General features: G+C 39.7%; 3 protein-coding genes across 4 annotated transcripts; 1 reads left to right on the forward strand and 2 right to left on the reverse strand.

Annotated features, from left to right (window-relative positions):
* Nucleotides 1–5134: 5134 nt before the first annotated feature.
* LOC115679882 (ribonuclease 3-like protein 3) lies at nucleotides 5135–8985 on the reverse strand. The gene is made up of 3 exons (XM_030603599.2): nucleotides 8397–8985; nucleotides 7684–7830; nucleotides 5135–5481 (listed from the first exon to the last, which is right to left on the reverse strand). Exons 1-3 carry the CDS (start codon nucleotides 8865–8867, stop codon nucleotides 5164–5166), a joined length of 936 nt encoding a protein of 311 aa, XP_030459459.1. The 5' UTR covers nucleotides 8868–8985; the 3' UTR covers nucleotides 5135–5163.
* Nucleotides 8986–21326: 12341 nt separating this feature from the next.
* Nucleotides 21327–22921, forward strand: LOC115679960 (uncharacterized). The gene is made up of 2 exons (XM_056315223.1): nucleotides 21327–21467; nucleotides 22077–22921. Exon 2 carries the CDS (start codon nucleotides 22113–22115, stop codon nucleotides 22542–22544), a length of 432 nt encoding a protein of 143 aa, XP_056171198.1. The 5' UTR covers nucleotides 21327–21467; nucleotides 22077–22112; the 3' UTR covers nucleotides 22545–22921.
* A 566-nt stretch (nucleotides 22922–23487) lies between these two features.
* On the reverse strand, nucleotides 23488–26279 carry LOC115679959 (chromatin remodeling protein EBS-like). 2 transcript variants are annotated; one of them, XM_030603688.2, is made up of 5 exons: nucleotides 25847–26279; nucleotides 25257–25599; nucleotides 25032–25100; nucleotides 24562–24700; nucleotides 23488–23808 (listed from the first exon to the last, which is right to left on the reverse strand). In XM_030603688.2, exons 1-5 carry the CDS (start codon nucleotides 25917–25919, stop codon nucleotides 23782–23784), a joined length of 651 nt encoding a protein of 216 aa, XP_030459548.1. In that variant the 5' UTR covers nucleotides 25920–26279; the 3' UTR covers nucleotides 23488–23781. The 2 variants fall into 2 exon arrangements, with proteins under 2 accessions (XP_030459548.1, XP_056171197.1); XM_056315222.1 differs by having other exon boundaries at nucleotides 24523–24700.
* Nucleotides 26280–26284: the final 5 nt, after the last annotated feature.

Raw genomic sequence — 26284 nt, forward strand, 5'->3', positions numbered from 1 at the left:
TGTGTTCTTGACGTGTGAGTAGATTTGGATTCCTGAGAAATTTTTTGTCGCAAAATTTAGATTAAGCGAAAAAGAAGATAAAAAAGTAAAAGTCTATCTAGGCGTGCCTACTATATTTTGGGCTAGAATAGACCTTACTCAAGCTAGATCAAGTCAAATGGAGGTTTGAAATTAGGTGTCTAGTCCGAAACCATCCTATTTTATCTTGGTGCCCCGTTGTTAGAAATGATAAAAGTTGATTTTGGTTGAAGAGAAAAATTTCTAAGTTGGCTTCTTTGAACCGCCAATGAAGAGTTTGGGTCAAAGTAGGACTTCTTTTAGCCACATGAAATAGACAAGGGGGCCCACATTTTAGACTTTGAAATGATAAGGGAAAGCCAAACTGGCTTGCCGCTCTCTGTCAGTCGGCAATCTTCCCTTTCACATTGAAGTCAGTCGGACTTCAAGAGGCGGTGATGCATACATGTAAATATTAGTAAGAGTTTGTTTAGTGAGTGGAGCATAGAGAGAGAGACAGAGAGAGTTTAGCTTAGAGAAAAGCTTGTAAGAGTGTGGTGTATTTTCAGTGTGAAGCTTACGCAAAAGGCATTTTGAAAATGGGAAAATGAGATAAAAGTCCATGCCCAATGTACAATGTAGTTTCAAAACTTTTAATTTGTTTAATGTGATTTCTGAACTTTAACCCAATGTGCAATGCCGTCCCTAAACTTTCAATTTGTTCAATGTGGTTCATGAGCTTTTGATACCTGTTCAATCTAGTCTCTGGACTAGGTATCCACGTAGTCATTTTCTAGGCTAAATTGATCGAAATGACTAAATTGGCAAATCGTCAATATGTTTAGGACCGAATTGGCAAAATTAAAAGATTTAGAAATGAATTGGCCGTCGTACAATAGATTTAAGATTTTTTGGACAATTTTCCCCACCCCTCACTAATTCATTCCTATTAGCATTCTTTCTTGCTCATAACTCAACTTTAAAGTTATAAAAAATCAATGCAGATCCTCTCTTGTGTACAATGATATGATTACTCTTTCATAACATGGTACTCCAAATTAATTTATCAAAATTCAAAATTCAAACCAATCGCTTACTATGAAGACCAACCCTGATAATGACGTCAACTGATTAGTACTATTTCAGGATTAGAGTACGTAGGTGAAAGAATACTGATTATGAAATTAGTTGATGACATTCATAAAGCTCGTTGTCATGTCGTGCAAAGCGCATGCTCATGTTGTGATTACACCTTGTGCTAACGGAGTTGGAGGCGACGGCATGGGTGAGAGAAACAGAAGCGGATGGCATTAGTCGTGCGAGACAATCGTGAGCTGAGAGAATAGGTTCGAGAGCCAAAGGAATTGATGAGCATATGTTGCAAAGGTGGCAATGCATTGGTCTAAGAGATGAGAAGATAAAGGGGAGAGAAATGAAAGAATAGGGCGGCGGGTGACGGCCTAGCCTGTTGGCACAACCGCGGCGTTCTCTCATAAGAAAACAGAGAGCTTCAAGCGGGAGACAAAGTGAAATCAATTTTTTGATGTGGGACTCTCTAACACAACTTATATCTCTTTCTCATCAAACTTGTGCTTTTCGATCCTACGGATACACGCAAATTTGTACATACATGTATAAGTTGGCATATTCAAATGTTTCGCATATTTTCAAAGGAAAATAAAACAAAAGGACAATTGCAATAAAAATAAATATAGTTCATAGACTGAACATGGTAGTTTGGTCGAAAAATTAACCAGAGTTGTCGCAAGCAGTTATTTTTCCCTTGCCGAGAGATTAGGACAATTGTATTGTTCTCGCATTGAGGAAAATGTATGTAAAGAGAAAGGCTAAAATTTTGACGTTTGAGTCTCTAAAATTACTCATGGCCACAGTTTAAGAGTTATCGTGTTACAATCTCTACAAGTCCCATTTGCGAACCTTCCTAACTCGGCAATATGTGGCTCACTATGCTGGTCCACCCTCCCTATTCAAGGAACCAAATTATGTTTTAAACGTGCATTGTGTGAGCTATGCCTAATAAGATGCGCCGGTATTATTGGATTTTTGCAGCGTAAATCTCATAACTTGGCGAAATGGAACAATGGGATTCCAGTTTGGGCTATGTAATATCTTTTCACGAAAATATGCATGTGATATTTTGATTTCCCCTTTGTTTTCCATGCTTTCCTTGATTTTTCATTATTGATTTGGTTGGTCGAGATGCATTATTTTTAGTTGCTAGACAGTTATACCCACACCACCATCCATCTTGTAGGTTGCAGGGAAAACTTGTCCAAAAAGTCAAAAACCAATTGTACGGTATTCATTTAGTCTTAAACATTTTGACGATTTACCAATTTAATCATAAACTTTTTTACGATTTGCTAATATAATCCTTTTGACCAATTATATAAATAATAGGTTTTGAACTATATTGGTAAATTTTCAAAATATTTATGATTAAATTGACACAATTGAATGGTTTAGGACTAAATTGGCAAATCGTCAAAAAGTTTAGGATTAAATTGGCACATTTGAGAGATTTATGACTAAATTGGTCATCGTAAAATACGATTAGGACTTTTTGAACAATTATCCCATTCAACTAGAGTCCAATTGAGCACAAAGGAGCTTACTCTAGGAAGTTAGGCATGAAATGAACCGGTACAGATATGTATTTGAATTTCCATAGCTATGGAATTCCAGTCAGTTGAAGAAATTAACAAATTGTGGCGAACCCCTATTATCTTCGCACATCATATATCTAGTAGTTTACAATAGAGCTGGTAGGCTTCCTGCTATGTTGATTGATTTGAGGTTTCAAGTATAACATCTGCTCTAGTATGTCATGCCCAGTTCATTAGGCCCTTTTAAATTTTGCATATATCTAATCTATGTTATATATCCAAAAAAAACCTTTTACATCATGGTCAAGTACACAACCTGATTAAGGGTAATTGGTGCAAGTTCAATGCAATCCAATCTAGATTTGATGGTTTATTAGGGTTGGAAGTTTGGAAGACAATGTATTGTAAAAGGGTCCTTTCTAGTTCATTTGAGATTGTTTGCATTTCCATTTTTTGTAACTATCTGTGTTGAATCCGATTAAATTACAAGCTAACAGATATTCTAGTTCGTTTCTCCTGTCACATGCATCTTTTCCTTGGAGATGACACAAGGTTCTTAGTTATTATGCCTGATTTATAGTATATACTCCGAGGAATAAAAGCTAGTCTATAACTTGTCGTAGGGGTGAGCATGGTCCGGGTGAGCGGTTCCCACCCCGGAACCATGGACCGCCAGCTAAGGATCGGTTCCAAAAAATTGGAACCGAGAACAGCCCGTTGGTTCTATGGACTCACCCGAGAACCGAACCGCCGGTCCGGTCCGGTTCCCGGGTGGGTCCATGGAACCAGTCCCACTAAGTTTTCTTGGACAAATCAAAAAATGGACTAGTCTAATTCTTACCCATTGGTGGGTTGTGTTCACCACATGCTACTTTGACTTACCTTAATGCACATGTGTGATGTATCTTCAGTGTACACAGAACACCCCTACTTTGGCATTTGGTTTCACTAGTCTGATGCAGAAGTCATGCACTTCCATCTAAAATGGTCTGATGCAGAACTACCCTCTATAACTTTCCAAACTTCTACAAAACCTGCTCAAGCCTCAAGAGTCAAGAGGCTCTCATTTAAGCTAACAAATTGAATGAGCCTAAAACCCTCAGAAACAATGACAACATGATTTCCCACAAAGTTCAATTACACATCACAACAAGATTCATCACAAAGTTCACAACTTCACAAGCTTCACATCAAATACATCCGTAGTCTATATTATGTATCACACGTGGGAATTTGCCACAAGTTCACAATAGTCAGCAAGCAAACAAAACAACAACTCTCCTATTTTCTTTTTATTTTTTTATTTTTTTGGTCATATTTTTTAATTAAAAATTAAAAAATAAATATATTATTATTATATTACCGGTTCAGTCCGGGTGGGCGGGTGGGCGGTTCCACACCGGGAACCGGGAACCGGACCGGTACCCACCGATTCCAAAAAATTGGAACCGGGAACCGAACTGGTTCCGGTCCCATTCCGGGCAGTCCCGGGCGGTCCGTGCGGATCCCGGTTCTTTTGCATACCCCTAACTTGTCGTAGTCAAATGTTAAATAAATTCAACTAACTCAAAACAGTCCCTAAATACCCATAGCGGCTAGCCTATAGGTGACAACAGGTAATGGTTAGCTCACCATCCCTAGCACTAGATCCGTTAAACGGGTGGATCGGGACGGGTCAGGTCGATAACGGTCCAACTCAAATTGACCCGTTTAGACTGTTTTAACCCATTAACATGCAGTATAAATTTAGTGACATATACTTAACCCAACTTATATTGCTAAAACACTTCCATATTTAACCAAATCTAGGAAAATTTGCTTCTTATAAATTTTTAAAAAAATTATATTACTAGAGTACTACCATGCAATACAATCCAGTGGACAATTTCTTATAGTTTTAAAAAGTATTTCTAAATTTTTATATCCTTTTCTTTTTCTTTTTCTTTTTCTTTTTTTTTTCTTTTAAGTCTAGCGAGGGGTCGCCCAGATCTAGTGAGGGCTGTGAAGCCCTCGCCAACAGCAGGTGAGGCGCCAACAGCAGGTGAGGGTCGCGGCCCTCGCACAATGGCCGTCTGGGCAAGGGCCGCAACCCTCGCCCACTGTCAGCGAGGGCCTAGACCCTTGCCGGACTTCATAAAAAAATTAAAACAAAAAAAAATTATAAAGATTATAAATACTATCTTGACATCTCCAACTCCACGGTGTTTTATTTACTACTAGATACGGGTGAAAAGATTTCTATTTTTCATATGAGTTTGAAATGGGTTATATATCAACCTATTTATGACCCTTAAAAAAAACCATTTATGATCAACTGAAGCTGTTTTTAAAACTTGAGACAACCCATTTATAACATACACCATTAAATATGGTTCTAGACCCATTCTGCCACCTCTACCTAGCACACAGGGCGAAAGGGTATTCGAGACAATATTTTATGTAAATAAGGAAGATCCTGGCCGTTCACCCATTGCATGTTTTATGGTCGCGAAAAGAAATAAAATGAGATCTATCGAGTTCAAATAGATTGCTTTTATCATCACAATTCATTACATCTTTTTAGTTTTTTCAAATCACTATCATCTTCATAGGTTTTTTCTCCCTCGCCAAGGAATCTTCCAATGTTCTCTACAGCATCTTTGGCTGCTCTATTGAGCGCAATGTCCTTCTTGGCTTTGTACGTGCCTCTTCCCACAAGCTGATCGTTCACGAATACAATGAAACTTGAGCTTTCACTCCACAAATCCACAAATCTCAACTTCAAGCTCTTCTTCTGGCACAATTCGTATAGCTCGGTGACTGGATGCAGTTTGAGCGCTGAAGGACTAATTATTGGCTCCAACAAGCTTTTAAATACCTACCACATATGCAGACAACATCAAATTGCTTAGCAACATTTTCTTGGGCTTCACAAGTAGCAAATCTTAAATCACAGAAAACATGGATTAACAAAAAGAAAATTGAATTTTAATTTTTTTTATAAGCTTGCACTATTTACATCCCCTTATTAGTTCATTACTTTCCCTTATCATGTTGATTTGACTACAATATTTCTTAAGGGTTCCACTCTTGATATAAGATTTTTTTGTTACCTTTTTTTTTCTTTTTCTTTTGTTTCAAATTTATTAAAAGACAAAACTACTCACGTTCCTTTCGAACAACTTTATTTTCACTCTAGCCTCTTCTTCCACAACCATTACATTTTAACGTCCTTCATGTTTGTTTGCTTTTAAACTTATTCTGCCAATTATTAATCGTCATAATGGTCAATTTTTTGACTTCGATTTTCGATACAAATTTACAAGAATTTACTCAAATATTGAATATTGTGGTTGATGAATGAATTACACAATTTACTTATCATCATTGTATTGTTTTTGTAGTGTAGTCACTATGGAAGATAATATTGACGAGGACCCAAATTGCTTAAATATATTTATTGTTGATGAAACTGCGAACGGAGAACATCAATCAATCATGTCAACAAGTTCATTGGAGCTTCTTGCACTATAACATTGAAAATTATTATTTGATATATATTATTTCAAGTGAATAATGACTCTCTTATCGATGTAATTATAAAAAATTATTGTCTAATCAAGTAAAATATTTTTTTTAGAGAGAGTAACCTTTTCTAGGGGACCCAAGCAGTTGAAGAGATAATATCTTTTGTTAAGTTGCACATGCAACTTGTTATTTTTTAGTACATTTGTATTTTGAGCATAATTTTATTTTCATTGATAGTTCTATGAAAATTATGATGCATTTAGAATTGACAAAAAAAAATGTGTTTGCAAATGGTTTGAATGGGTTGTCTTCTAATGCCATTATAATTGCCATAATCTTATCAAATTATACCACGTATAATTAGCTGTTTTAGGGAGCATATTTTTTTACATTTCCATGATAATAATGGATGTCTAGAGTTTTTGATGTACTTAACTTTGTCATATTTTTAATTTTTTCTGAAGGTATCTATTAAATATCATGCAATGATGGCATCAAAAATAATTAAAAATTGGACTATTAGATTCACTTAGTAAAATGAAAGTAAAGCAGTCAAAATACGCAAACTACAACGCAATGACACAAATCAAAGTTATAACTAAATGAAATGTCTACTCAAACTGATAGATGGTTTTTGTTACTCTTACTTGTGCTTAAATTTTTTTTTTTAAATAGTTTCCTAGTGCAAAAAAAGAGAATATATAACTCATGAACATAATTATTAGTAAGCTATCCACTAAATAAACTATTTTAAAAAAAGAGGGACACCAATTTTGTTCCAAATGGAGAAAGAAAAGGAAAAAAGGCAAGAAATAATCTTAAATCAATAGTAGGAACCACATTTAACCTTAATATATGTCATTTGAGAGGATCATGGGTAGTTTTGTCTCTAGTCAAATTGAAACAAAAGAAAAAGAAGACAAAAAAGGTATGAATCATCTTAAATTAAGAGTGAGACTTGTAAAGGATAATGTAGTCAATTCAATGTGATGGGGGATGTTAGGAGTTAATAAGCGGGTGGAAATAGCATGAGCATTTTTTATAATAGACGAGAAAAGATTGGGTGGGCCTAAGCAAGCCCAATCAAACCAATTCAGTTCCAACTTTATATGGTCTTACCAGACCTAAGCTCAAAAGTAATGACCCGTCCATAGAAAACACGGGCATGCAAATCCCGCCCACACAGGCCAAATGTAGATATTTCGAACTTATTTATATAAAGTTGAAAAATAGTAGATCAGTAAAAAGTATAAAGAAGCAAATAATCATGTATAAGTCTAAAATTAAATAAGTAAAATAAGACCGACAAACACTACTTTAGAAAAGCTATAGAATAGCACAAGCCCGGCCCGCCCCACTCGCGTAAAAACATTCGGGCCTAACCCGCCCACAGCCATGATCAATTTCTGGTACGAATTCTTATGTACACTAATTCCGATTGTTATCATAAGCTCAAGATATTAGAAGCAAGTAAATTGAGCGAAGTTTTTTCGACAAAGCTTGAGAATGAGAGCATGAAAGTGTGATACGAGATTAGAATTTGCATTCATACCTTCCACACAGTGTCCAGTGAGAAATTGCAATCAACGAAGACGGCACCGATGGTTGATTCAACAATATCGGCTAGAGCCTTGGGCACGTCGATTAGCCCACTTGAATGCACTGGATAATCTAGAATCGCTCTTTTGAATTCTTGAATCTGGGACACATCCATAGAATTTAATTGACATATGGTTTTGATTCAACATATCAACAAAAGGAAACATATATACGCGTAAAACAAAAGGTTAGAGCCTTGGGCACGTCAATTACACCACTCGCGTGCTATGGGATAATCTAGAATCGCTCTTTTGAATTCTTGAATCTGGGACACATCCGTAGAATTATATTGACAAATATGATTTTGATTCAACATATCGACAGAAGAAACATACGTGGAAAACAAGAAAAGGATGAGTCATCTATCCATACACAGATTTCACATAGATTAAACTGCGCATTAAGCATTGACTTGGCTTCTCGTCAAGTTCGTTGACCACGTTTTCAGCTATTTAATACAATCAATAGAGAACGGAAACCCGGTGATGTGCCTAATAGGAAAAAATTCGTTTGAGATTCGGTCGAGATTACGGGATTTTATTGCCTAATTATGCTGATTATTCTCCCTTTTTAGGATATTTCGTAATCCCCATAACATTAATCATCATGATTAGGAATGATCTGAAGGAACACAGTTCGGAAAAGATCGAAAGATGTGCAACTTACTTGTTCCTCGAAAACAGGCTTCCTATGACGCAGATAGCGATGTAACCCGTGCTTGATCGCGACGCGCGCGAGCTTCTCGGTGTCCACGTTGGCGGCCCGGAGCCGGGTCAGCGACCCGGGCGGCAAGTCCGGGTACCGGAAGTACTGCTCCTTGGCGAACAGGAGATTGAGCACCGAGTCGCCGACGTACTCCAGCCTCTCGTAGCAGAACGTCTTGTCGGCGAACGAATAATGGGTGAGGGCTTCCTCGAGCAGCCTCTTGTCGCCGAACTCGTACCGCAAGATCCCCTCCACCTCGTCCAGGCTCGGTCGGCTCTCGACGTGGGCCGACTCGGGTTCGGGATCGCCTTCTCTCCGGCCTATGTCGAGCTCTCCCAATTCACCGACAAGCGCTTCCTCCTCCTCCTCGTGATCAGAAAGCGATTCTACTTCTTCTTGTTCTTCCATGGCGGGCGAGCGAGATCGATTCATCAACAAACTCCGGAATTCGAAACGGTGGAAAGGGACTGCGCCGACGCGTGCAGGTTATACGAAGGGGATCGTTGGCGTGCGAGCTTTCCCGGAATTTGTTGCGAACATATATAAAGAGTAGAGAGCACGAAAGTTGACTTTTTTGGGAAAAGTCGTGTTTTTACGAGGAAACCGTGATCGGTTGATTTAACCACGTCGGCGTTTTTTTTAATGCTTGAATTTTTTTTGCACTTTATTAGTTCGTTATTGGTAAATATCCTAAACTTTTATTTTTTTTTCCTCTGGTTATTATGTTATTAAATCTCACGTCTTAGCAACTAACCTTGACCGGGCCAAAGAAAAAGTCTGTTCTTGCGATTTATTTTTTTTTAACTCGGGGATAATTTCCTAGAACTTCCCCTAATCCTGTTCGTTTACGTTTAAGTAAAAGCAAAAAGTTCCCGAAATTATAAATATATAATTGTGAATTTACGTGTCGATATTTGAGTGTTGTGGATGATTCTGAAAAAATCAGATCTATAAAATTCGAAGTGCTCGAGCAACGCGATTGATATTAAGCAATAGTTAAAAGTCAAATCTTTCAGAAACGCAAGCAACTCTTTAATTCTTTCAAAAGTAGGCCTAATTTCAAATGTTTCGGTCAGAATTGAGCAACAATTATGGCTCCGAACTTTATTTTGTCTCATAAAAAATTATCAACTTTCACTTAAATCTCAAATCTGATCCGAACAATTTGAAAATTTCACATCATGGGACTAAAGTAAAAGTTGGTGCTTTTTATCGAGGCAAAAAAAAAATTTGAGCCTGAATTATCACTCAAGGTAAAGTTTGTGCTTTTTTTTTTGAATCAGCCCTTCAAAAGTAATGAGACTATCTAATTCGTAACATGAATTATGAAAAGAAAAACGTGTTTCCCAAATCATGTTCTTTCGGACAGTAAATATTATTTTAAGTCGGTTTTAGTACTTTCGGTATTGATCTTCTTTCGAACGTTTCTGTCTGGCCAAATTCAAACTTGCGGGCGTTTTTTTGCTGGTGATTAGACTACGTTAATTACTTTCCACGTAGCTGTGGATGGGTCGTGGGATCGATTAGCTATCTTTACTCGTGTATAGTTCTTTGACTGATTCGTGATTCTTATTGACGATTACGCGGTTTAGTTTATAGCGAAGAAGCAATAAATGATGCCAACTCCCTTATGCTGACAAACGGTTGGATGGCAATGTTCATGCATGTGATGCCATTTAGATGTACTAATACTGGCAAGTGGGCAATGTTCTCTTTTTTTTTTTTTGGGGTCGGAGCAAGTGGGCAATGTTCATTCATTCTTAAATTGAGGACTATTTGGAGAATAGGGAAAAGAGGAAAAAAAAGAGAGAAGAAGAAAGAAACAAGGGAGGAGCTTAATCTACGATTTTCATGTAGAAGAGATATACCACGTAGGTCGTGCTGCGCAATATTGATTCAAAGAGATGTATAGCGTAATTTTCGCGAATGTCTTTTTTTTCCATCGAAGGTCCAATTCCACATGGAAATGAAAAAGTCCAGTCGTGTAAAGAGACTTCCCAAAAGAGAGAAAGGACCGCCATTCAATACGGGATTACCTGCCAATAGGCATGCAGCCCCCGGTAAGGAGATTGGGGGTGGGGGGTGGGCCGGAAAGTAGCAGGTTAGGAATTCAATCCCCGAGAGCACCACGCATATACATATACATATACATATACATATACATAGAAGAAAATGAGTAAGACCCGAAAAACGAAAAAACATATCGGACTATCTTTTAAGGAAGACGGTGCACTTTCTATACGATTGTCTTTTTGGCTTTGAAATGTGGAGGGAGATCATATTTTTCAAGTTGACCGGCCGGATTGTTCGCCCGTGATTGACTGTGATAACTACGTTACGTCTTTTTCTAACACGGAAAGGGTCGTCGTCTTCTTCGTCAGAAAGTTTCATGTCAACTTCACACGCGACAACAACCATTTCATATATAATAAAGAAGCACAGAGGAATTGCAAGATCTTTCTTCTCTCTTCTCTGTTTGTTTCTTTTTGTAATTGACGTGTCAATATTTATATGTTGCGAAGTTTCGGGTGTTGCGGATGAATTTTAGATTATGTAAAAAAAAATTTTAAAAAAAAATCTATCCAAACCCGCTCAGTATGTTTTGGGCTGGATCAAATTTTTAGACTTCATATCTGGATGAAAAGAGATTTTCGGGAAACTTGAAAACGAATTCAGAGCAGAGGATCTTCACCCGTACGAATACTGATCTGCGTATTTCGATTAAGCATGTGTAAATTTATATAAAATATTATGTGTAAATTTACGTGCCAATATTTATAGGGACAATGACACAAACAGTCCCTGAACTTTGGTTCAATGTGCAATTTGATCCTTGAACTTTTAATTTGTTTAATGTAGTCCCTGAACTTTAGCCTAATGTTTAATGTGGTCCATGAACTTTTAATTTATTCAATGTGGTCCAGAATTTTTGATATATGTTCAATTTAGTCCATAAACTATATTAAAATGTACAATATAGTCCATGCACTTGAATTAATGACTATATTTAATATGTACCAAAAGTTTATGGATCACATTGAACAAATTGAAAGTTCATGGATTACATTAAACAAATTAAAAGTTCAGGGACTAAATTGCATATTGAGTTAAAGTTCAGGAACTCTTTGTGTCATTTTCTTAAATTTTTATATTGTGAAAGTTTCGGAAGCTCCGGATACGAGGAATTTTTTGTCACAAAATTTAGATTAAGCATGAATAAACAAAAAAGTAAAAAGTACATCCAAACATGCCCGCTGTGTCTTGGGCTGATTAAACCTTGCTTTGGCTCAATCGAGTCGGGTTGAGCTTTGAAATTAGATGTCTTAATTAGTCCCAAGCCATCCGATTTTATCTTGGTGCCCCCATTGCTTCGGATGATTACGGGGCTTCCTAGTCCACGATTAGATCTAAGTCCGATTAGATGTTATCGGGCCTATTTGTATTTGTATGGAGCTTGCCATACCCATGGCCCTCAATCGGGTCTTGGAGGGTAACTGAATCCGCCCAAAATGAGGGGAGACTTGGTTGAGCCCATCCGACCCTCACCTTTTCTTTTCTTTTCTTTTCTTTTTTTCTTTTTTTCGGGTTAACACAAGGTACAAACTAAGTAAATTAAAGTCCAAAGTCTTCAATCCCAACTTTATTACTAAACAAAACGTGAGATGATTCTCTGAGAGGCTCCAAGTAGAACGTAGAACCCAATTGCTTCGCTACATTAATATTGGCAAGTCTATCAACAGGCTTATTGCCTTCCAGAAAAATATGATGTATTTTGAACTCAAAATGAGAGTCCATGAGTCTCTTGATATCTTTAAGTAGTGTCGATCTAGTGTTATCTTCTATACTCTTTTGGTTAATAAGTTCGGTGATGATTTGTTAATCCATCTCAATGATGAGCTTATGAAAACCTTGTTGATTTGCAATGGTAAGTCCCAACCATAGCGCCCATAGTTCTCTGCTTGTGAAGACAAACATAGTATAAGAAATGAGGTAAAACTACCAAACCAGTCACCCCATTCATTTTGGAGTAATCCTTCTCCGACTCCTGCAAGTCCATGATTACCTCTAAACGTGATCCACATTTAGATAAGTTGATCGTGGGCGAAGCTATGATTTCCTTTGTGTGTGATTGGATTATTTGTATAGGGTTGGAAGGAACAACAAAACTTTCTTGAAAAAGTGACTTGTTTCGCCATAGCCAAAAATCCCATATACTCATCAAAACTAGTACTCCAATCATAGTGGGAGTTGCCTCTCCCGTGTTGGATTTCAACCATTCAGATAAGTTCATTGAGAAAAACTCTTCAAGACAATGTTGTGGATGAGGTCAACCCATATGTTCCAAAAAACTGGACAATTCCACAAAACATGTAAAGTTGTTTCCACTAAAGACTCACATCGCAGACAATAAGGATTACCACCAAGATTGTGAGACCCGTGATCACCTTTTAAACCCACAACAAAATTTAATACAAGGATTCCAAAAGATTAAAAAGAAAAAAATCAAATCTTGACTGAGCAGTATCTACTACTATCGAGATGCCACATGCCTTGTTACATGATGAATCGGTTCGTGATGGCCAATCACAGTGCAACGAAAGTTGCCTCACTTCTATTTAATGAAATTTCCTATATTGTTTCATCGCGAAAAATCTCGTTAGACCATCCGAGTTTTGAAAAATGTCTCTTAAGTAACATGCGACTTGAAGAACATAATCAGGTATGGATTCTTACACCCACCCTTTTTATTATATAAGAATGAAGGTACTCGCTCAACATCCTTTGTTCTCTTTGACTAAAACCCTCATTTTTTCTTGGGTTGTAGTGTAAACAGTATGTGATGTAACTCGAGTAAAAAGTATCGATTCATTTATCGGGCCCAGGATCTGCCAATTAATAAATTGGAACAACTTCGTAAGTGTAGTCCATTTTCGAATTTTTAAATCAAAAGGATCCAATTCGAGCAATATATATTGAATAAGTCAGCTCTTCTCATTTCAATTATAGTTTAATTTCTCTAAATTGCAAACTCTTGCTCCTAGCCATCCTCCTATCATCGAAATGCGAGATTAAAGTCGGAATCGTTGTTAACCGATTTCAAAGTCTGTCATTATGCCCAACGGGAATTCACGTCGTGCGTGTGAAATGAAGGGATGGCTACACTAGGAAGAGAAAAGAGGGGAAAGATCGATTTGAATGTGAATCTGCTAGCATGGCGGGCGACACAAAAGGGGCAAAAGAATATCGACGTTGATGTCACATTGAAGAATTTTGAGGATCTTGTCGTGGCAAATCACTGACCCCAATGGTCAAACCCCACTTACCTTCCGTATGTCGTGATCGTGCGTTGATCGTGCTTTACAAGACTTCTGTAAATTAAATAAAAAAAATAGGTGGGGTTGTAATTATGCTCCAATATGTTTTGATCCATTTCATCTTGTGATTTCCATTGAGATAGCACATCATTAAGTGGAGGATTTTCATAAATAATATACATAATTAGTTTTCTAAAGGGTTAATACCATGCAAAACTTCAAACTGGTACACTTATGACAAATTTACCCAAACTAATTTTTTTTATCACAAAAAACCCTAAACTGGTACACATTTGGCAAATTTACCCCAAATGAATTTTTTGACCACCAAAAACCCGAAAACTGATATATATGTGACAAATTTATCCTCCGTTAATTGATTAATATTACGAAAAATCTCAAACCGTATACCTGTGACAAACAAAAGGTAAAGCCCTAAATCGATACAGCTGTCAATTGTCATGTGTCATCCAACTCAGCAAATTGACAATAAATTTTAACGGAAACTAACGAAAGGTAAATTTATCACAGATAAATCAGTTTCGGGATTTTAGTAATCAAAAAATTAATTTAGAGTAAATTTATCATGGGTGTAATAATTTTCAGATTTTTCGTGGTATTAATCACTTTTCTAAATTCCATCGCATCTATCAAATTAGATGTTAGGTACAAATAAAATAATAAATTCTTAATTACATAACGTGGGAGTGGGGCAAAAGAATTATAAACAGTGCAGCACGTGAGATGACCCCTCGAGTTGAAGTTCACCTTTTCTGATTCCACGTAACATAAAAAAAAGCAAATAAAAGCAGCTAATATAAAAAGACGAAAACGGAAAATCATCACCTTGGTTGGCTCTAAGCATTCCGTACGAGCACGAAAAGTCAACGGCTGACCCCTGTAAATCTTTTTCTTTTTTTGGTGGGTCGGAAAACGGATTTATTGAATAAATTTTTTTATGGTCGCCTGGGGATCGATGAGGCCTTTGTTTTTTTTCATCTGATTAGACAGCTAGCTTGTGATTATTTAAACCTTACTTTTCTTGCCCATTGCCTGTTTTCACCCTCCATGGTAGCTTCTTCTCCGTAGTACCATCACAGCTCGCAAAGGTTTGTCAAAATAATCATGTTCTAAGAAAAAAGGTGAAGAATTTTTAGTCCAAGAAGATCTGTCAAATTAAAGTAGAAGTTTCACATGGAGGGCCGTGTCAATGGAAACCGAAGTTGCGTCTCCTTAGCATTTCTGTCGATTCTTGGACGTTCGAATGGAGATTCGGTCTCTCTATCGTCCCTCAAATTTATAGTATAAGGGCTCGATTAGAACTTACTCCTAAATGCATGGACTTAAAATGCAATTTATTTTACCCAAATCGACAGTATAATGGCTCGATTAATGTGCTCATCAATTGATTAGCCCGCTTTCAACTTTAGTGGCGCTACCATCAATCACCTCGTGTCTCGACTATATTTTGAAACGATGAATTAGACAAAATCCATCTTTCTGATTCGGTCAAAGACGAATAATTTATGCAGGTGCGAATTTGGACTTACATGGTCGAGCCTATACTTCTTATGATCAATACGGTAGACTTTGTGTGCCCTATCTTGCTTTTGACCCGCTTTGTTTGGGAAAAAGAGAAGCACGTACCATGCTCTTTCCTTAGCCTAGCTGTTTTTTATCTTCTCCCCAGAATTTTTATGTTTGTATAGTTCAACTTTGATTAGGTACATTATATTTCCAACAATATTAATTTAAACTAAAGTCGGCCCAGCTGTAAAAACCCATCATCAACTTCCCCTCCCGAGTTTTCACATCAGGCCGATCGAACTCGGTCATTCCCCGTCGTCACTATTATATTTCAGTCCTTGACTTTTATGACCTATCAATGCACGGCTTGCCGCCATCATTTCGAGAGGAATAGTCATGTATTTAATCTACAAAAAGACTGAATTTATTGGGTTTTATCATGACCAAAGCATGGTCTAATCAGTTACATAATGGGTCTAATCAGCCAACCCAAAAACCCTAGCGCAAGGATGAAAAATAAGATTTATTCAGCAAACCCTGCTTACAAAATACCGCTGCGAACGCAACTTTTTTATCACAATTGATTCGGTCAATCATGTTTATACATAGAATAATCGACTAGATGCCCCGTGCGACGTGGTCTTCGTTTCTTCACATTTGTCATGAGCTTCTAGACTTGTACGTGTACACCTTTAGACCAAAGTTGGTAGATAGACGCGGGCAATACCGAACACGGTCAATTTCAGCTGTCGTATATAAACCGAGCTAAAAAACCAAAACAAGCCTAAAAGCAAAGCCTTGTCAATCTCTGTCCAACGCACAGACACCGCATAATTCTTTTCTGATCTGTGCGCGAGTCTGCAGATATGAATCGCTTTAGCCTCTGTCTTCTCTTCACTCTCCTCCTACTTTTCTGTGCTCCGGATCTCGTTTTCTCTGCCCGGTGGTCGACGTCGACGGCGACAAGGATGGCGAGCCTCTCATCGTCGTCCTCGGCTCCTTCTACCTCGAACCGACTACCTGTTCACGATCTTCGTCCTCTCGAAGCAGGTGCGGTCTCTCCGTTCGCAGGCCAAGCGAGCCCGGATTTGAGTTCGGAGAAGCGGAAGGTGCCGACCGGACCGAACCCTCTTCACAACAAGAGATAGCTTCCAAAGCTTCAAAGCCAAGAGGTCTCTTCCATATACCACTGTCTATATGTATACATTAATTTACACTTGGGGTTTTACAGAGAGAACCCCAGTTTGTGGTTTGTGTCCTTATCCTCTGAACTGGCTACACAGATCTTGAGATAGACACCTGTTACATTCAATTATAGAGATTTCTGTACAGAAAGCGGTGAAGAGATTTATCTGTATCTGTATCTATTATTTGAAGCATAGTTCATCACTGTTTGAATTACTTAAGATTTTTGCTACTGGCGAGGAACCCTAGTTCAAGATAGACAACTCTTGGGCATCCAAGATCCGGAAGTGAAAGAACTCACCATCTCGAGATGCACTGAAGCTGCCAAAACTCACTTTTCTACATGCTAGTTTGCTGAGAAAATCTAGGGTGCTCCTTTTTTCTTTTCGTCTTCCTTTCTTGTTTCATTGGGAGATATATTGACATCATCGTTTGCGGTGTATTATCGTGAGATGTCGCTATCATCATTGCTTTTATTAGGCTAAGTTTGCAGCGATGTTAGCTGGGAAGAGGACGAGGAGGGCAGAGTGAATGCCTGCAACTTCGTGTAAATACACTTTGAATTCATGCAACTACCCATCGCCATGCAATTAATAAGTTTCATTATTGAGAATGTATGTTTGCCTCTGATTGGGTCCGATTAGCTCAAGAGATCCCCCACTAAGTAAATGCCTGGAAAATGAAAGAAGAGACCCAATGGCGGTGAAAGGCGTTTCTCTTATCTTTTTCTTTTCTTTTCTTTTTTCAGTTACAAGTCATATTTCGAATCACTAATCAATTATGTAGTCAGCAGTCATTTTTCAGACATTGGAAAATTAAAAAAAAAAGATTTTATTAATGAGTGGCAAACTTGTTGCTTTATACTAAGGTCTCCTTTGGGTTTTAATCAGCTCGAAAACGAGTAAATCATAGTACTTCATCATTGCGAGGCATAAAACACATGCAAGACATTAAGCTTAAATATGTGATCGATGTCCTAATATAGGAAATTCTTTAATGCTCTTAACAAATAAAATTATGACGCGATTAACTTATTGTGATGGAAAATTAAGCTCGAAACTTTAGTATACAATTTTGTTAATTCAACTATAACATGTTTAGTTAGCGTGACACCTAATTGGGAGCTCATATGATCACATAAAAGTATCTTTCCCTTAAGTGTAAGCTAAAAAATAGATTTGTATCCTTCTCAAAATTAGGAGGCTCGTTATGAAGCAAACCTACGTCCCAAGCTTGAAGCCCTTCTCTTGCCATAATGGTAGAGAAAACAACGACGAAGAGGACAGTATAACATTCAAAGAAAATATCGTATAGAATTATATTATGAATTATGTGGCACGTTGCATCAATCACGATGTCACTGGGTATTGAGATACGTACTTTATTTTTGTGAGAAGAACAAACTCGAGGTGAGCATGCCCAAGTTCTAGAATGCGGTTTGGTTAGATATGACTTAATGTTAAACGGATTTCAGACGCAACCACTTCCTAGGACCATTACATGGTGGTGCATCAAAGTGAACGTACATGTAAAGCCCACAAACACCCGCAAGTGCGTGCGCATGTAGTAGTTCAACGGAGTTGAACCAATGATTTCGTAGTTGAAAGTACGTCCCGGTGTCATCAATTCCACGGCCAATACTTGTCACGCGTGCTTAAGGTCACTCACGTGGTGACCTTCCAATGAGGGGTCGACATCAGCTCCGATTCCGTTTTCGAGCCGGTTCAAGGGAGAGCCGGCTCGGTTCCCTTTTCAAGGCCGGAACCGCCAATTCTACAAGGAAAGAACCGGTTCCACACCATTTTGTTAGGAATAAAACAGTCTTGCATTCGTCAAGATTTAAACTATGTTATGCACTATGAATAAACGCTTCGATAATCATTTGGTCAAGATCAATATTCTTGTTTGGAAAATGGATGATTTATACTTTATAATAAACTTTTAAATTTTAACTTGAAAAAAAAAAAGTGGCCGATTCCCTAGTGGAACCGAGAACATTGGGAACCAGCCAATTCTATTCTCGGTCCCACTTTTTTCAAACTAGGACATATAGGGTCCGTTCCACGTTCTAGGCAGGAGACTAACACATTTTAGAACCGTTCGTCCCTACTTCCAAAGGTAATTGGATAGCTACACTTAGGGTGCATTTAGGATAGTTTTGAAAAATGTCTTTGTATATATTTAAAGGACTTTGGGTTAAGGGGTTTTGATGAAATGCAAATACATTTAGGCTAAGGGCTTTCATGAAATGCAAATAGTGTTTGGTAGACACTATTACATGAAGGACTTTGTTTTGAAAAGAAAGAAAAAGCAAAAATTACGACAGTGACTTAACGCAAGCTAAGTGGGAAGGCCCGCCCACGGCCATCACGGAGGTCATGCAACCCTAGGCCAAGCGTCACCGAAGTCGCGGGACCCCAGGCAATCGGCTGCCAAGGTCGTGCGACCTCAAGCATGTCACATATGTTGAGGACAATGAGCCTCAAGTCTCGAATTTGGCTACACTTGACTAGGGCTCACTTAACTCCATCAATTAGGGCCTGAAATTGAGCACGAGCATCATGCGATTGTCGGCCGGCATCGCACGATTGTCGGTGACACTTGATTCTCCAATTCTTGCATCGAATCTCCAAATTTGGCCTAACCAACCCGCAATGTTGGGGGTTGAATAGGGAAATGGATCGAACAAGCTGGTTCTGAATGGTTTCCACATGAACTGGAAATGACCTGTCTAGTTCCCTATTTCTTATGCAGAATCAAACCTGCGGACCGAGCCGAAGGAATTGGCCTAGAGGCAACCCGAAAGTAATAGTAGGGCTCTCTCTCTCTCTCTCTCTCTCTCTCTCTCATATTTAGACCTTAGTCTCTCACCTCCCTCTCTCCGGGAAAAATATTAAAAAAGTCATAAACCTATTACATTTGTATCAATTTAGTCATAAACTTTTTCACATTGATACCAATTCAGTCCGTCTGGCCAATTTAGGCCGGAAATCGCTAACGTTGACGCTGACCGTCCTACGTGGCACGACCGATACTGACGTGGATATTTTTTTAAATAATTTTTCAATTTTTTATTAATTTTTTCTTTTATTTTCCCTTTTCTTTTTATTTTCTCTTTTCTTTCTTTTCTTTTTTTCTTTCCTTCCTCTTCCCTTCGTCAGTCACTAGTCTCCACGGTGACCGGCATAGGCCAACGAGGGCGAGGGCGGGGACGCCCTCGCCGACCACAGGGGAGGCCGGCCCTTGGCGAGGGCCTGTAAGGGCTGGATGAGGCCACCCCTCGCCGGCCTTCGCAAGCCTTTGATGTGCGCTGGACGAGGGCCCCCTCGCCCAAACACCCTCACCGTCGCCAGAGGCCAGTGAGGCCCCTGGCCGGCCTCTGGTGACGGCGAGGGGCTCTCGGCCTCTGCCGAGGGCTGGGTGAGGATCCCCTTGCCGAATATGGCGAGGGCCGGGCCCCCATATGGCCGACAAGGGCATCCCGGCCCTCGCCCCCACCGATCGCCAGCGGCTTCCATTGGTCACCGTGGAGATTGGCGACTAGCGGAGGGAAGAGGAAGGAAAGAAGAAAAAAAGGAAATAAAAATAGAAAGAGAAGAAAAAAATAAAAAATTCGAAAAGTTATTTTAAAATGCCAACGTCAGCCCTGGTCGTGCCACGTAGGACGGTCGGTGTCCACATCAGCAATTTTCGGCCTAAATTGGTCGGATGGACTGAATTGGTATCAATGTGAAAAAGATTTATGACTAAATTGGTCCAATCGAAAAGTTTAGAACTGAATTTGTACTAATGTAATAAGTTTATGATTTTTTTGATACTTTTTCCCCCTCTCTCGTGCAGCCACCACCACAGCGAAGCTAGACGAAAGTAGAGCTCATTGTGTGGAAACTGAGAGAGAGAGAGAGAGAGAGAGAGAGAGAGAGAGAGAGAGATATGAAAGAGGCTAGTCAATGGAGGAAACATTAAGTGCTCGATGCAGATGAGAGAGAGTAAAGAAAGAGGTGAGGGTGTTTTAATAACAAAAGCAAAATGCACACCCACAAAAACATTTCCCTAAAGCGTGTTTCAGTTCCCTCTCTGCACACTTGCCTAGGGAAATGTTTTTGCAAAGTTCCACGACGAATCAAAGAAAGAAGCATGCGAGATATCTTTTTTTTTTTTGAATTTTTCTAAACAAATCAATAAATCACTTAAAGAAGAAAAGGAAATTTAATTGGAGATAGCTATACTTTAGGCTGGTTCCCAGTTCTAGGTCAGAGACCAACTCATTCGGGAACTGATCATCCCTATTGTCATTCGTCGACCCTTGGTGACTGTTTTCCAAGCACTGTAACAGTTTGCCTAAGGACCAAAACACTTTGGGACTCACTTCCCAAACGCACCCTTAGGCAATCACAATTTAACGGGAATTTATTTTGCGTTGCGGTCATATCTCATGACCACATGACATACACGCAAAGAAGTTAATCAATTTGACATGAGATTTTCTTTTGAGGTTCAAAGGTAAAGCCGATTGAAAATCAATACACAATTCACAGATAGCCAGATGGATCAGTGGTACAACGTCAGCTTGCAACATAAGCATAAAGCGATTTATTCCGTCAAACCCGGTCTTTATAAATTTCTATTTGCTTTCGGTCTTCATGTAAGAATCGTCACATCAAACGTCAGGTTAGCGTAACTAATCGAGTTTATGACTAAATGATTTGATCGACACAACTCATACAAGTTAAAAGGACTCCCTACCTAAATTGAAAGTTTTGAGGATCCTCGGCTCAAAATTAGCATTTGCAAGCCAGAAGTGAGATTTGGGCCGACAATGAAACGGCCCATGAGATGTGAGTTCGGCCCAAATCTGGTTTATTGCGGAGTGAGGATGATTGGATTTGGATAAGGAAATGTCGTAAACCCTCTCTTGCTTCGTCCAGGGTTTTTCGCACCTTAAGCTTAGCTCCGGCCAAATTGAAGCCAGGCTCAGGATCTCCTTTGAAGATTGTTCAGACAGGTAAAAGGAAAAAAATCAAGAACATGGGATTGATTGATTTTTGTCTTCTTAGGCTTTGAAATGTGTTGAATAGAGAAGAAGCTCATGTCTGGTGACTGTAAAGATCGTTTCTTGAGCTGTTTTTTTGGTAAAGTGGCGAGAACTTGGGATGCCTTCCAGTTGTTTGTGAAAATGTCTGCTTGAATCTGGCGGTGAATCTCTCTCGCCCTTTTTGTGTCCAATCTGAGGTAATCTGGCCGAGCTCGTGATTCCTTGTTGACGCGATTCTCTCGTGTTTGATGAATTTATGTGACAGCTGATTTTCGCGGAAGTTAAGAGGAATGCGCCGAAGTTTCCGGATAGATATGGGGCTTAAATCTGATGCCATCGAAACATGAGAATGAAATGCGAAATGCGAACATCGTGATGGAATGCTTCATCTGGGGCGTTCCGGTTTCTGATAACTTTGATGAACAGCACAGAGTTTTGTATTGTTCTTTTGTGGTTGTTTGCGGATTTTGTGCCTGAACTTGTGTACCATACACCATTGCTGGATAAGAAGCTACATTTACAAGCTTTGCTTTATGTCATTTATCAATATTACATCTACATGACCTCACTTTCTGTCAGGTGAGCTTCATAAGGAGAGATTTTCCATATATACAAATGGCGAGCATCACCATGACTTCGGCTTTCGGCTCTTCCTTTCAGAGAGCAAGCACCAGAGACCGCGAGAAATGTTGTCAGGCCCTCAGGAGAGGTCGTGGGATAAGGGCAATGCGGATAGAGAAACCTCTGGAGGAACTGTACAATGTGAGGGTGGAGAGGAAAGTGTCGAAGGAGCGGCTCAAGGAGCTCGGCGTTTCGAGATGGTCAGTGTGGAAAACAGGCAAGTGCCGCTTGCCTTGGGACTGGCAAGTGGATCAGCTGGTGTACGTGGAGGAAGGGGAAGTCAGGGTCGTGCCCGAGGGGAGCCAACATTACATGCAATTCTTGGCGGGTGACCTCGTTCGTTATCCAAAGTGGTTTGAGGCTGACCTCTACTTCAATGGACCGTACCAAGAGCGGTATAGTTTCCGAGCATATGGTGATGATTAGTGCTATCTCATGGCTTCTACTGACAAACTGGTCCTTCTATCCGGCACGACTGCTTTCAATTTACTGTCTGTTCTTGGTAGGTTGCAACTCGGAAGTCCTATGGCATGATGGATCGGTTTTAGTTTTTTTTTTTTTTTTTGGTTGAAGGATCAGTTTTAGTTAGTGCTTGGGTTTTTGAGCGAATAAGGTCTAAAACGTTTGTTACCAGTTGGCTTATTGTGCACACCCATGTTATTCTAATTCAGGGTGCTGGTTCTTATAGTGATAAGAGCTTTGGAGATTTTATACCACATCAGAAAAGGGGATGCGTAATTATGCGCCTGATAATTTTTGGGAGGTTCAAAACGTAACATAACGGTTCGGAGTTGACACATCTATCTGTTGCTCCAGCATGCAGGCATTGATCAGCATAAAACATGAAGAACCCAATCTTTTTCATTTTCATCAGATTTTGCTACTCATGCAAGTAAAATAGATCACACACATCAGAAATTCCATGGCTCGTCAATTACTATCGCAGAGCTGCTAAAGAGGAAAAACACGATCAAGTTTCAGACATGCCCTTCTGAGAAACAAGAACAGAGCAAATTATAGTAAGAGAATGCTTCAAAGTCAAAGGGAAATAGGTCATGGGTGGCGAGTAATTGCTGCTAGTCAAGTGAAGTAGCTTGTTAGCTTTCCTGTAAGTGTCTGGGCAGGCAAAGCGACTTCAGAAGTACAAAATATAAGAGGACCATCCCCGATTAAAGAGACGAAAAGCAGGGGAGTTTTGAGTGCTTCTTATCTATCGAGATAACCGTTGACCACCATCAGACCAGTATCAATCGCCTCCAGGCAAACTTCTTATGATAACTATCACTATTCCCCTTTCGCCCCGTTATAACCTTGTTCGAGCAAAAGAAACCTAAATGAGCACAGCGAATACAACTGACTCTTTGGCCCAGGAAAAACAAACTGAATCTAACATAAGATAATCAAGAGTCATCCGACTTCAGCATAAATACATATTGGCTCTAAAGAAGGATGAACCCGTTTTTCAGGCCACACGTAGAGGCAAAACATGAAACGGACACATCCTAAGTCTAGCACACACGGAGATATCTGACACCATGAAAAGGCTCAACTTTGTGCGAGCACGGTCTTCTTCTCTGCACTGTACAGTTTCATAACAAACACCACTGAAGCTTGTTGACAAGAAACTAGGTGTCCATTAACCGTTCACAACGTGGTCAATTTGTCATCTCTTCCGTCGCTTAGGCTCCACCTGCCATAATTAAACGAACAAGATGTAAATAAAAGGGGAAAAGAAATATATCTTACCGACACAACAAGGGCAACATCATACAAAAAACGACCAAGTGAAAAGGAAAAAAGGTTCCTGGTAACGCTAATTGCAGAATCATTTAGCATAAGAAAAAACCCCAGAAAGTAGCTCAGCTTGCAACAAGGACTCGCATCACTGTCGATGCATTGATAAATCTCATCATGATTCACGATCTTAATATATAAGTTTATAAGTCCATCATATGTGTCATTGTGAAACTAGCACGACCATACTAAAGAACATAAGCGACTTTGGAAACGGTAACCTATATTTGAGAATGTAATTGTAAGTTAGCCAATTTTCAAAGCTCATGGTTTGAACAGTCAAGATGGGAAATACAGGGAATTCTGAAGGCTTCCAACATTACAAGAGGGTTGAGAGATTTCAGCATAAACTAGTTCAGTACTTCCATCCGATAGTTTGAAGTACCAGAATTACGCGTCCTCTATTAAGAGTCAACATTATCTTCTTTTATGAGTGCAAATATCTCAGTTTATGGGAATCAGACATTATCCTGATGAGAATTGCATGCCTAATTCATGGATGAGGAACTATGCACAATGCTGAAAATTCCTAAATCTGTAAGCATGAATAGTCACATGGCACTTGAAATGGCATCAAAATTCATCATACATCATTCTCACGTGCACTTGCCTGTGCATGACGCGAGAAGGGGAAGGGGGAGGGGGAGACCTTAGTTTCAATAGATGGTGATACAGGAAAGTGATTTAAGGATCGGTTGGCATGATCATCAGGTGAGCAGTCAGAACACAAGAACCGATCCAACGTCTTTGCATCTTCAATTGTCATCCCCATACACGAAGGATGAAACCTGCAATAAAAGATAACCATAAAAGTGGATCAATTTTCGACCAACAGAAAGAGGGGGGATCAAATTCTTCCAAACAAACACAGTGAGGACAAAGGATTGACCCTCAAGGAAAGAAGGACCATACGAAAGGATAGGAACAACCAGCATATTAAAATGTGCTAATGTGCTTTGGAAACTAATAGCATGCAACTCAATGTATATGTAGTTCCGATAATTTTGAAATATGAATGACAGACTCATATCTGGTCAAACCCAAATAAACTTCCATCAGCATGGATTGCAACAACTTATGAATTCCATTAAAGAGAATAGCAGCTGCTTCAGATTTTACCAGTCCTTGCATTCCTCACATTGAACCATTAGGTCATCGGGATTATAAGGCATTTCGCACTTGCAATACCTGAAATATGAGAAACCGAGAACAACCATTCAAATTGGAACCCCAGTAATGCCGAGTACAAAAGCATAAAAAACACCAAGAAGTAAGAAGAGACATCTCCAAGAAGCACTAATCCCATCGAGAGTTGACATGATCCAATCAAATAACAGAACTTACACGGCCACCCCGTCTGGCGTGAACCCACCAGTTGCGGCCTTGTACTCGAACCTATAGAAGTAATCCTCAGCCTCAACATTCTCGAGCTTCGTGTAGTTCTTGAACGTGTGCACGACGCACTTCCCTTCTATGGTGTGCGCGCTCTGCACATCATAGTGATCGGAAAGAAAGAGCTCCTTCGCCCCGTGGAACTGCCTGCGCCCTCCCGCCGACTCCTCCGGTCGATAATACCACCGCACGTGAACCTTAACATTGTTCCGATGATCGGCTTCGATTTTCTCCACCCGCGCCACATAAGGGGGCTTATCGGACTCCGACGGGCGCATCAGCACGCTATCACCAGCTGCGGAAACGGCGACAAAAGCAAACAAAAACTCAACTTTTCCCCTCACCCAAACCATGGCCACCTCAACAGAGACGGAGCATACCGCATAGCTATCTGGGACACACTAAAGCTACCAGACCGACTCAAATCAAGACAAAGGGTCTTACATTCGCAATGAATTTGCGCAATCTGTTCCTCGTAAGAAGCAATTAAAGAGGAGGGAAGACAAGCAATAGCGAGGGCGACAGAGAAGGAGATGCCTTACGTCGGACGACTTTGTGGGTGCCCTTGATGGTGTACGAGTCGAGGTCCTTCCTTCCGGGTTTCGTCTTGGCCATGAACGAGCTCGGCCAACAAAAGGAAAAACTCGAGCTTGGCGCGGGAAGTCGCGAATTTCGCAGGAAAGGAAGGGACTTTCGGCGACGGAACGCGCCGGAGAAGACGCCGACGAAGCTGCGGGATTCAGGCGGCGAGGTTTTAGGGCGGAGAAAGGAAACCCAGAAACCCTAGCCAGCCACTGAAGAAGAAGAAGAAGAAGACGAAGAAGAAAGTGAGCTTCAGCTCAGAGAGAGAGAGTTTCTTTCTTCTTTTCTTGAACACAGGGTGGGTGCCACGTCATCGATCACCAACCATTTCCGTATCTTTTGACGACCTGCAGAAGAGCCTGACTAGGCAGCGATGCTTCTTCAATGCGTCTCCGTCG

This window comes from Syzygium oleosum, unplaced genomic scaffold, assembly GCF_021117445.2.
Source record: "Syzygium oleosum isolate NSW1041296 unplaced genomic scaffold, Sole_v2.1 Sole_v2.10, whole genome shotgun sequence".
NCBI classification, from domain to species: Eukaryota; Viridiplantae; Streptophyta; class Magnoliopsida; order Myrtales; family Myrtaceae; genus Syzygium; species Syzygium oleosum.